General features: G+C 52.3%; 2 protein-coding genes across 2 annotated transcripts in view; both read right to left on the bottom strand.

Moving 5' to 3' along the window:
* VOLCADRAFT_108571 (uncharacterized protein) overlaps positions 1 to 6214 on the bottom strand; it is an 8682-nt gene extending 2468 nt beyond the window's left edge. The window contains exons 1-7 of the mRNA XM_002959303.1: positions 5766 to 6214; positions 5093 to 5329; positions 4756 to 4930; positions 4579 to 4660; positions 2137 to 2424; positions 847 to 1473; positions 548 to 814 (exon numbers count right to left, since the gene is read on the bottom strand). Of these exons, the coding sequence (XP_002959349.1) occupies positions 548 to 814; positions 847 to 1473; positions 2137 to 2424; positions 4579 to 4660; positions 4756 to 4930; positions 5093 to 5329; positions 5766 to 5841 (1752 nt within the window). The 5' untranslated portion in view covers positions 5842 to 6214. The remainder of the gene's footprint in view (positions 1 to 547; positions 815 to 846; positions 1474 to 2136; positions 2425 to 4578; positions 4661 to 4755; positions 4931 to 5092; positions 5330 to 5765) is intronic.
* Positions 6187 to 7496, bottom strand: VOLCADRAFT_108569 (uncharacterized protein). The gene is made up of 3 exons (XM_002959302.1): positions 7136 to 7496; positions 6547 to 6692; positions 6187 to 6491 (listed from the first exon to the last, which is right to left on the bottom strand). The coding sequence occupies exons 1-3, from the start codon at positions 7332 to 7334 to the stop codon at positions 6327 to 6329; spliced, it is 510 nt and encodes a 169-aa protein (XP_002959348.1). The 5' UTR covers positions 7335 to 7496; the 3' UTR covers positions 6187 to 6326.
* Between the last annotated feature and the right edge of the window lie 3910 nt (positions 7497 to 11406).

Below are 11406 nucleotides of genomic sequence, written 5' to 3'. Positions count from 1 at the left end.
GCCAGCCTGTGCCACCTGCCCTCAAAGTACACAATTGCAATGACTTCTCACACCCTTGCTTGCCAAACAATCTACTCATACAGCATCACTTTGCTGCCCCAGCGCGCCTCCCTTCCTGAAAGCAGTACACCCACTGTTGAGCTGCAAACACCTCACAGCCAGCACCCCCAACAGCAGTCCAACACATGCAGGCCCGTTCAGAGATGCCAAGGCATGTATTCAGCCGTACACAAGTGTACACATATTCAGCCGTACAAACCTACTCCGCCCATGCTACCACTCATATCTGTAGCTGTTTCCTTGTACAACTCAGCGCACTTACAGATACATGCCCATCTGTGCCTATATCTACACAACCTGCAACACCAGCAAATGAGCAAATGCCCAGCAATGACCAGTCCCCAGGTACACACCAGCTGCGAGCCCAACCGTTAACATGAATCTGCATGTCTAGAGGGCCCAATAAGGCATCATGCCATGGTGACCAAGACAAGCAAAGCCACCGACTAGATTTCTAAGCCTCTGACGTTCACAACCTTGTGCCCACATCCACAGCGGCCACCATACCAGCCATCACCAGCGGATGCAGCTGCCACAGCTGCAGTGGCGACACCATCACCGCCAACTGGGGGCAGCAGAGGAGATGCTCGAGATATGCGGCTTCGGAAGGATGACCATGCGCGGATTCAACCGTGGCAGATGGCTGCGCCTCGGAATTGAGATGCCCGTTGGGGACCTGCTCAAAGCAGACGGCGCAACATGGCCACCTCTGCCAGCAGTCGGAAAGTTGCTGCTGCTGCTGCAGCTTCCAGGGCTGCTGGATTCGGAACCAGGAGCAAAGCCTACCAGGGGGATCTCGATGGCAAACTGATCGATCTCGATGGAGTCCTTAGCTGCCCCCTCAAACTGTTGCTTCCTGAACTGCTTGAACAGGTCGGGCGGCACTGCAAAGTACATTTCGCGCTTGAGCCCCTTCAGGTCCCTGGACAGTTTCCGCATGGAGGTTTGCAGCCCTGACGCGCTAATACGGTGATTGGCAGAGACAGTCACCTGGATAAGGAGCAGTCGCGCTGCCTTGCCGTTGCTGTCAGGCAAAATCAAAAAGCTGTCCACGCCGGCGAAGTTCCTCGCCACCGGCACCAGGAGCCCAGACCCTTTTGTTGTGGGGCTGATTTTTTTGAGGTCGCTGTCCTGCACCTCCATCAACTCCATTTCCGGCACCTCCAGGCTGACCTCCTGCTCTCCGGGGTTAGAAAGGCTGCGCATACGAAACGAGCCGCCCCGGCACAGCAAGTAATGTGCTAGCCCCTGGAACATTATGCCTCTAAGTGAGGCCAAATCTGGTCTGCCAGCGGACCACTTAACGAATTTGGCCAACTCAGCAGTACCCTGCCGATGCAACTCCTGCATCACACGCTGGCCGATCATCCCGGAGCCAAAGACTAGGCGTTTCCTGCTGCAGTTCTCATCCACCTGCATGTCATTGCAACAACCCACAACATGAGAAAGGCTTGTCAGATGGTGTGCAGAACCCATGCCATTGCCACACTCTGTGCGCATCCCTGATTTTAAAAATGGCACTGATTTCCAGTGATTCTTCCACCGGATTTTCCCCTGTGGGCCTTTAGATATGCACATCCACCCAATATTGCCTGCCCAGTGCAAAGTCACCAGTCACAACACATGGGGCATCTGCTGTAAGAGGGATCAGCTCCCCTGGCATCTCCCAACTGAGTACTCTTTGCCTGGTGTTACATTGGTGCGAATTGCTAGGAGGTGGGAACTCCCCGGATCGAATTTGGTTGCGAGCAGATCGCACACCAGGCATGATGCAGCATACTCTCACCCCAAAGGTGGATGCCCAGGTGGGCGGGAAGTCTACTAGCCGAGTAAAAAAAAAGTCCTCAATCTCGGATGGGGACTGACGAAATGTCACAATAACAAACTAATACACAACCCTACGGGATCTCAAACAACCTAAATCCTACGGGATATGCCCAGGGGTGCCCGAGGACGTTTCCTCAAGGGGGGGAGGAATGTAAGAGGGATCAGCTCCCCTGGCATCTCCCAGTTGGGAGTACTCTCTGCCTGGAGCCACATCTGCTAATGGTCAAATAGAGAAGACCTCACACCTACCTCGACGTGGATCAGTTTGTGGCTGACATCCGGTGCAGCCTCAATGTTGCCTACGGATTTCCACAAGAGATCCATATTAACGGTTGCCACCGCTGCATCAAGCTCCTCCTGCAGTTCGGGGTTGGCTGCGTACTTCAGGACGTAACGTGGGATGCCGCCCCACCGAGCATACAGCTCTGACAGTTTAGCTTTGCTGACCGAAGAGAACATGATGCCACGTGCTGCCTCCAGCTCCACATAGGACCAGGGGCCCATCCATAACCTCAGGCCAGCTTGCTTGGCATATTCCTACAGGACACATCATTAGCATGCAGGCAACCCTAAGGCACTGATTGGGGCAGTAACCCATGGGTTACCCATTTTCAACCCCCGGTAGCCCTTTGGTAACCCCCTTGTAAGTTCCTACCCAGCAGGAGGGGTAACATGACCCCAGGGTAAACCCCTCCGTTGCCCTGGATTGTGGACATATGTATGGGCCTATAGGCTACTCGTCTTATATGCATCCCACACCGTAAATTCCGCGGATGGATACTTTTTAAAATGTAAACGTTAGCAACCTACAGTATTGTGGTATCTTGGGAAGCATTGTTTGCCAGTTCAACCTTAAGGTCTCTAATGCTGGCATCACACACGCAAGGAATAAGCAATAAATACCTATCTCATGGCCTATTTGGCTGCTGTAAAACAGGAGCTTGTAGATGAGTACAGGAGAAGGCGTGAATGCTGGCAGCATATACACAAGTCGACGACAGGTCTTCACTAAATGGATGCCTTTGGTTGTCATCGATTGTTATATAATAGTTTGCATTGTGAAAACATCAGGCAATCAGTCCTGAGGTCGGCCAACATATTACCGGGCCGGGGATGGTCGTACACATATGTGCATGCTGCTTTTGCCTCCACTGATACTCCTAACGAGCACATCCAAGCTTAATCACAGCTAATTTGCTTGTAAGCTCATGTAATGCACACTCATGGCTGGTATTTTAACTAGACGGACATGCTAAAAAACGCGATGACCACTATCACCAATTCAGACAATCATATTCACTGCCAGCAGTGTTCCTATTGACCATACATACTTTGCACACTTATAATCCACGTTGCAATACTGGTGCATATGGCGGCAAAAATGGTGGTGTTCTATCGTTTGCACGTGCAGACCACCACGACAAGACCGTTGACTCTTTCTGCAGCACAGGCCCACACTTGTGGTGCACCTCATTTAACAAGACATCCAGTGACATCCGAGGATTTTTACCCGGAAGGGCGCCTTACACTTCGCCGGGTGTGACCGTGTTCGGGGTCAAACATCCAGATCTCCCACCCACGCAACCCCTCGACACTCTTAGGAGAATCTGCTCTGAAAACGAGCAGACTCTGGATAGTGTTGCATAGGTCGTGTGTAGAGCTGGAATTAGCAGGTCGAGACGGAGCACTTAAGCTACTGGCCGACCTTACATTGCAGCCCGTTGGCTGCTCTGCAAGTTTTAGCAGCAGCGATAAGTGCCTGGATTTTTTGATAGGAATATTTTTAGCTTTGCTGGCGGCTTCTCGTGGTCCCCAATTTGCTCCGCCTATGTACGCCTGTTCGTCCGCCTCCTTGCATCTAGGCTGCAGCTGTGTGCCATATCCTTAGGTTTAGGTTTCTAAACAAGGCATGTTTTGGTGCAGCAATCTTGATAATTGGGCATTCACAAGTGATTGGTGAAGACATGTATGTTTGCGTGTGTAGACAGGCGCAGGTGAATGTAAACATGGGTTACCCTGTCTGTTACCCATCAGTAGTGTATTAGCCCGACCCCTTTGTTACCCCTCGGTAAGGGGTTACCCCTACCCCGGGGTTAGGTTACCCACCTCCCTTCGTACATAGCCACATGGGTAACCCCTACCCCTACGCCCTGGGTTATACTTAAGAGGGGATTACCCCCCGTTTTATGCCATAGGGCAATAAGAACATGCTAAAAATATGACACAGTGCTCATGCTACCATAGCCAATGGACCCCTGATATGATGCTGCAAGTCCAAGATGACATGGGGCTAAAAAGTGCTAGGAAAGAAAAATCATTCCAAATGTTCAACAAGCCGGGATGTAAGGGGGGTTGGCTCAGCAGCCCCAGGGCAGACCGAACCACATGAAGAATACACGACTTGACACCACAAACCACATTTAAATAGCATCCATGCTAAATGTTTATATACTACTAAACATAACGAATCCACAAGTACATGGTTGCTGTCCATGCCCAGCTGGATTTGCTGGTGGACATGCATGAAACATGCACACCTCATCCTCTACCTCCCCAAACTTTCTTACCACACCTCCAGATGTGCAGGCTATGGCAATATCTGACACAAGTTTATGTCAGTTACAGTGGACCTTGCAACAACCCATCACACGCCAAGCAACCGCAAACCCTACACTATGTAAATGTACTCACGTTGTAGTTCGATTTGCGTGGAGATGATGCCATAACAGTAATTGCCTTCGTGGACTCAGGCTCCACCGCGTCACATATGAACCTGGTCAGCAAACACAAAAACGATTAGGTCACACCATGATTGCCATGATCGAGGCACACATAGCAAAGTCACGAGCAGTACTTTGCACAATGTACCATGTTCTCGGATCTGCTAGCTCCTTGTCAAAAGCTGCAGTGGAGGCTGCCTCGAACACACCGTTGGGTGTAAACAGCAGTGCACGTTTCACGGCCTTGCTGCACCACACGACGGTTTCACCCCGGCATGCCAGCTGATAAAGCAAGTAGTCCAGGAAAGTGCTCTTGCCAATACCTGCATCCAACAACGAATGTTACTCTTCTTGAAGCCTCAGTGTTGCATTAAAATACCCCAGGCAAGGAGCTTGGCCCTTCCAAAGCCAATGCATATTCCCAGCTTCACCATCGCCAATTTCCCAGAACAGTTTAGCTCCCGCACTCAAACCCATCAGCTTGCCTGGCGTGCCGCGAATGAGGACTTGGCGGGAGGGGGGATCAGACTTGCCCACAGATGCAAAGATCTTCTTACACAGGGTGTGGTAGCATGGGCGAACAAGCAAAGTCGTGGAATGGCCAGGATCTGGGAATGCAGTACCGTCTGCAAGCTGCAGGACCTCGAAATTTTGACTAGACTGGGCAACCACCGCCTTCGGTAGCTTCTTCCAAAACTCCTCAAAGGATGCTCCCGCGCGACCTGCAGGACACAAAGCGGAGGTTCTGACCAGCTATAGCCGAATGTTTGGATGTACTACTTATGAGGCAACCACACCCGATTGTGCAACCTCCTCCGTTTCCAAAGCGCCCACCGCGCGGCCCATAACGCGAATGCAGCCATGGACAACATGTAGCTGTAGAGGCCAGCTGTTAAAAGTACCAGCGATGAAAGTACCAGCACCGTTTGCGGAGCAAGCAACTTAACCTAATGTACCCGAAATAGGGGTGGCAACCTACGCTTTACGGTTTTACGCCTTACGCTTTTCGGTTACGGTAAATTACGGTTGGGCCCAAAAACGACCGTAATTTTTCGGTGTGACGGCGTAACGTCAATTACGGTGTCCATTTTGCAAAAGTTACGCTACACCGTAAAATTGGTCGACCGAAGACGCGTCAGGGCCAGGCCCAGTCCTCACCGGAAGTCAGAGGTCCACACGCCACCGCGCCTCCAAGCCCACCGCTCCTCCAAAGCAACATATAATCATCCAACATCCATTCTAGAGCAATTAATGGAAGATGAAACTGTCCGATTTGCCGCGAAAACCTTGCTTCGAAGTTCGAAAACGCACCTCAACATAGCCACAACTAAGTAGATCTATACCAGCACCAAGGTAACTATGTAAACAATGATACTAGAAATCAGCACTCTGCTCATTCTGAAGTGGTCGTGCATTTATTTCCGTGCGAGCGCGCCAATCGCGATGTCGTCATTGCTGTCCGTGTCCGGCAACGCTGGTATGCCGTTTGGGGTCCTCGCCACTCCAGCCAGCAAAGTAGTGCTACTTTTAAGAGTGTTGTTCAGCTTTTTCATGAGCACGGGCTGCTGTTTGGATGTCTCATCGGCCATTGTTACACATGACCCACGTGAACAGAGGTAGCAGCTAAAAAATGTTATTTATTGTTACTATAATTACTAAAATGTTTTGGGTTCACGAAAATGGCCACTGGTACGGGACCGTAAAGCATTACGGTTGGTCTCAGGACGCTCCAAACCGTAACTTACGGTCCAAAAAGTCTATTACGCCGTAAGTTTCCACCCCTAAATGAAACGGCACACCAAGCCCACAAAACCTGTTCCCCCCTTCCCACGTCAGGCACAGAAGGCTCACCTGCAGCAGCGTTGCTGGTGCCAGCATCAGCGCCTGCAGGCGGCAGGCCCACGGCAGGGTGAGCAGGGTGGGTCACTGGAACACCCACGCTGTACAACATGAGCAGCATTAAGTCGTCAAACATAACAACAATGCAGCGCGCACGCACATCATAGACACGGTCGCCAGACAACGTGCAGAGCGTTGTCTGACGACCAACGTGTAGGGGGGCCACTATCACGATGGGGCGCACAGCTGCACGGTAGGGTGCAGGGTGCTGTACTTTTTACAGCCGGCGGTAAAGCGTCCACACGGCACACTCTCCCTTAGAGGTTATAGCCTCGGGTGACAAAGCTTTTAGTCCTGAAGGCGACACACCCTGCCACATATACGCTGATGTTGAAACTTCAACGAAGCCCTGAAAACGAACTGTGACCCTTCGGCTGCGGAAATGCAAAAGTGGCTTCGTCCACTGCAAACAGGTCTACGAAAGATCACCCATCACAGCAAGACCTCTCTTGGCTACGATACCGGCTGTAGGACAGAAATCCTCGCTTATGCAGAAAACTTCTCCGACACCCTAATGGACACAGTCCGCAGGCGATCAGTCGCAAGCCGAACTGCAGACGTACCAAAAGACAACCGGCCTCACGGCCAACCCCATTCAAGTGTGCATAGCAGCATTTACTGATGCTTACTTTTGATGGCTGCCTTCAGGGCGGTAAGCTGCCGGAGATTAAGGTGTGATCGCAGATAACTAACGTCAAGAAGACAAAACGCGTCTCCCGCCTCAGCGTCCACATCAAAACCTTCAGCTTGTAGAGCTTGAAGGATGGGAGCAACCGTGGCTTCGGTCTCTCCGCGGACTGCAGCGAGTGCTTCGCGTATTGTAGTCATTGGAACAGACTACACGACCGAGGATCCAATGACATGCGCTAACCAGGCTAGCCAGGAAAGTCACCCGGTCTGCTCTCGAGCTCAACCGCAACACTGAGAAGTACTGTTTCAGAGAGGAAAACCTGTGACTTGCTGCCACGTTACACAAAACGGTTAATTAGACAGTTAAACATATGTGGTAAACTTCTGTTGCTCTTGCAATTACAATTGTACCGAGTTGCCGGAACTTCGGAGGTTTCGGAGCGGAAAGGAGGTCCTAGTGAGTCTTCGGTCTTAGCGTGCTTCTGTACTGTCGATTTGTCAAAGAGCTACTAATTGACTGGCGACCTCGCCCCCCACAGAAAGCGGGGCTTGCCGAATGGAGACCATGTCTAAGTAGATCTGGACCCTGTGAGCTGCTGACATTTGCTTCAATTGTGTAGGAGGCCACAAGGTCGCCAGAGCGTGCTCACAGTGAACCTGTACTGCGGCTGCGAAAAAGTTTCCGATTTATAGCCTTCCTGCGAAATTCGGTGCGCACGTCCTCTTCGCACAAAAGAAGGACGGCTCGCTTCTCATGTGCCTTGACTTTAGCACTCTATTTAAAAAAATCACCATAAAATCCGGTATCCACTTCCGAACATCACCAACCTCCTCAACACACTCCAGAGCGCGAGTATCTTCCCATCCCTCGTCCTGCAAAGCGGCTACCATCAAATTCGCATCACGGAGGAGGATATCCCAAAAACCAGCCTCATGACACCCTTCGGAACGTTCCAGTACAAAGTGCTGTGCTTCGGGTTGACTAATGCACCGGCGACCTTTCAAAAGGTCATAAACACCGTGCTCATCGACGCTTACTGCGTTGTCAACCTAGATGATATCCTCATCTTCAGCAAAGATCCGACCAGCCACCTCGAGCACATGCGTGCCGTACTCGAATCCCGCAAAGGGGCGTGTTAACGTGCAACGCGCGAAAAGTGCGAGCTGAACAAGCCCGAAGTCAACTTCTTAGGCACCTTCGTAGGCCAGTATAGACTGAGGTGGATCCCTGAAAAATTGAGGCCGTCAAGAACGACCCCGTCCCAAAAGACATGACGGCGCTGTGCGGCTTCCTGGGCCTTGCGAGCTACTTCCGCAAGTTTACCCAAGGGTACTCGTCGCTAGCGACTCCACTCACGCCCTCACCGGCAGCAAACGGCTGACCGAAGGAAGAACTTGCACCAGCAGGCTTTCGACGGCATTAAATACGCCCTCATCAACGCCCGTTGTTGCACCTTCCTGACTTTACCAAACCCTTCAAAGTCGTAACTGACGCCAGCATCTACGGCACAGGCGGTGCACTGCTACAGGATGGCCACCCCGTCGCCCACACCAGCCAAAAGTTCACACCTGCCGATGTCAATTACACCACCACAGAGCAAGAGCTTCTGTGTACTCAATGCCCTACAAGAGTGGCGGCCGTACCTTGAGACCGCACAGGATACCTTCATGCTGGTCACCGACCACCGACTTTTTACCTTGCCGTACAATAGTACGGGTCGTACATCGGATGGCTACGCTGGTGTATCGCATCTGGTGTCTTTCGACACCACCTTGACTGGATTTGATCAAAAGGATATACGTTGCGCTTGGTTACCAAAAGTTGTTTTAGGTTCTGAATATGCGGGGCCTGCACAAGTGTGGACTGCACACTTATGGCTGGTTGCAAAACAAATTGCGGATGCGAGGCAAAGTGCACTCTTGCGTACGGCTTGCACCTTGCAAAGTCGCAAGTCGCAAGTCGCGCGAGAAATCGCCCATCTTTATACGCGAGCGCATACGTGATTCGGTTTTCCGCACTTGTCATATCCGGCACGTAAGTGTAAATGCATTGGAATGGCATGCGGCATATATGGCTTCGCCTGCCTCAGCAACGCCTTGCACATGGCCTCACACAAAAGGAAATGCCGAATCTTCTTTTCGGCCTAGTATAGAAATGCCTTTGCCTGTCAAGGAGGTCTCAGCAGTATCCTTGTTGTCGCCCGCTCCTGCTTCACTGTAGGCTTCTTCTCAAACACGCACGCTGGGCCCTATGCCCAACGGTGTCGCGATATAGTTGACATTCAGTAAGCTCTCGAGTGGTGAATCTGTGTACTGAGAGTTCCGGACTGAATGCTAAAGTGTGACCGATAATGAAAGCCCTTATGCATTAAAAGGGTGGAAAGATGCAAGTTACAACGAAAACCTGTTGTACTTTTAGTACTTCAGTAAAGGGCCGTCCCTAGTAGACCACTAAAAATTCATTAAAAGGCCATGGTTTCCATGGACCTTATTTTTCCTTTTAGGGGAAAGAGGCACTAAAAGGTGGTACCAAAAGCCAAGGGAAACAGGCCCAAAGCCTTTCAGATGTTCACGTGGTACATACTGTCAGATCCTGTCCTCTAGGTGATGTCCTTCTAGGCCGCAATTTCCAACCGACAAAACGCAACAGCCGGACGACGACAGCGACGACGCCAGCAAGCAGCAGCAGCAGCAGCAGCAGCAACAGCAGAACGCCGCAGTGGCGGCGGCAGCGGCTGCAGCTGCTATAGAGGTGCAGGAGGGTGCTGACATGGCCCTGTCAGCGCCACGGCCGTACCGCGGCCCCAGGCTTAAGCGGCTGTGCACCGTTGATTTGGGGTTAGCGGCGACGGCGGCGGCAGCGGTGATGACGACGCAAGGGGTGGCTAAGGCTGGCGGCGGCGGCGCTAACGCCGCCAAGGCCAAGAAGGGAGGGGGGCCCAGTGTCGCCGCCTCGGCGGCGACGGCGACGGCGGCGACAACAGGGACGGTGCTGATGGCGGCGGTGGTAGAAGTACCCGGGTTGGTGGAGGTACGACGTGTCTCTGTTTGCCGTACTATATTATCTGACTGTGACGTGCTGATGGCCTATATGCGGCCACGGTCTCCCATTTTGGCGGTTGTGATGGTGATTCATTTCCACTTCTTGCCCCCACATACATACATACATACATGCATACATGCGTGCCTATCGCGCCTAACACCACATCACCGCCGCGACCCCCCACCATGCCCCGGTCCATTTCGCAGTGCCGCAGTCAACCACACGCCGCCGAAGCCTCATCATCATCATTTTTCCCCTTCTTCTTTACTATTCTAGTACCTTGTGGGCCCTGTCTGCCTCCTAACTACCTAACTACCTACCTAACAAACCCCCTACCTACCTGCCCACGTGCAGGAGCGGCCGCGGCTGGTGTCCGGTGATCTAGTGTTCCTGCGGCTGGACGGTCTGCGGAAGGCTGAGTACGTGTCGCAACTGCTTGCGGTTGACGGAGGGCAGGTAGGGCGGGTGGGGGTAGGGGGGGAGAGGGGGGGGGATGCGGAGTGGGTGAATGAGTGGGTGAGTGAGCGAGCGAAGTGGGCGAGTGGGCCGTACAGCAGGTACAGGGTGCATGTGCCGCGCTGAGGTTGGGGGCGTTGCAAAGCTTGTAAGTAAACCCTTCGTACAATACGAATGCTTGTCCGATTGGAGGCTGGGATTTATGGGGGGTTGGGGAGGTAATTGGCTTTTTCCCACCCCTCCCCCCGGGATTCAACCGACGGCCCCCTCGCATTTGTGCGGATTTTGAATAGCTTGTAACTCTTACGTATTACGTACGGCTTCCTGTTGTCCCTCATAACGCAGGTGCTCCTAGTAATGCCGCCGGCGTACTGGCAGGACCAGAGGTCGGCAAATCCGGTGGGTCCTGCGGGTCCGTACCACAGTACCCGCAGCCGAAATTCGGCTTAAGGCCCCGGCTGCGGGACCCAAATGACCAAAATTCGACCAAAAGACGTGATTTGCAGCCTCTATTGCGGCCCGTAGGGCCGCGCGCTGGACTCGAACTCTGTGTCAAAGTCAGTAAAAGACGTCACGACCACCTCTACACAATTCTGTGACGGTTATCATTGATAAATTGTTACATTTCTAGCGTCTGTACCGATGGCTTGCAGCTGCCGCAGCACTTGACTTGGTCAATGGTGGACTTTGGCATACCAGATATTGGTCCCATGTGGCCTATCCTTTACATAATCTTCAGCATATTGCTTGTATTTTCAGCATGCTTTCTAA

Source organism: Volvox carteri (genome assembly GCF_000143455.1).
Source record: "Volvox carteri f. nagariensis unplaced genomic scaffold VOLCAscaffold_157, whole genome shotgun sequence".
Taxonomy (NCBI): Eukaryota; Viridiplantae; Chlorophyta; class Chlorophyceae; order Chlamydomonadales; family Volvocaceae; genus Volvox; species Volvox carteri.
This window is presented reverse-complemented; position numbering and strand designations above follow the sequence as displayed.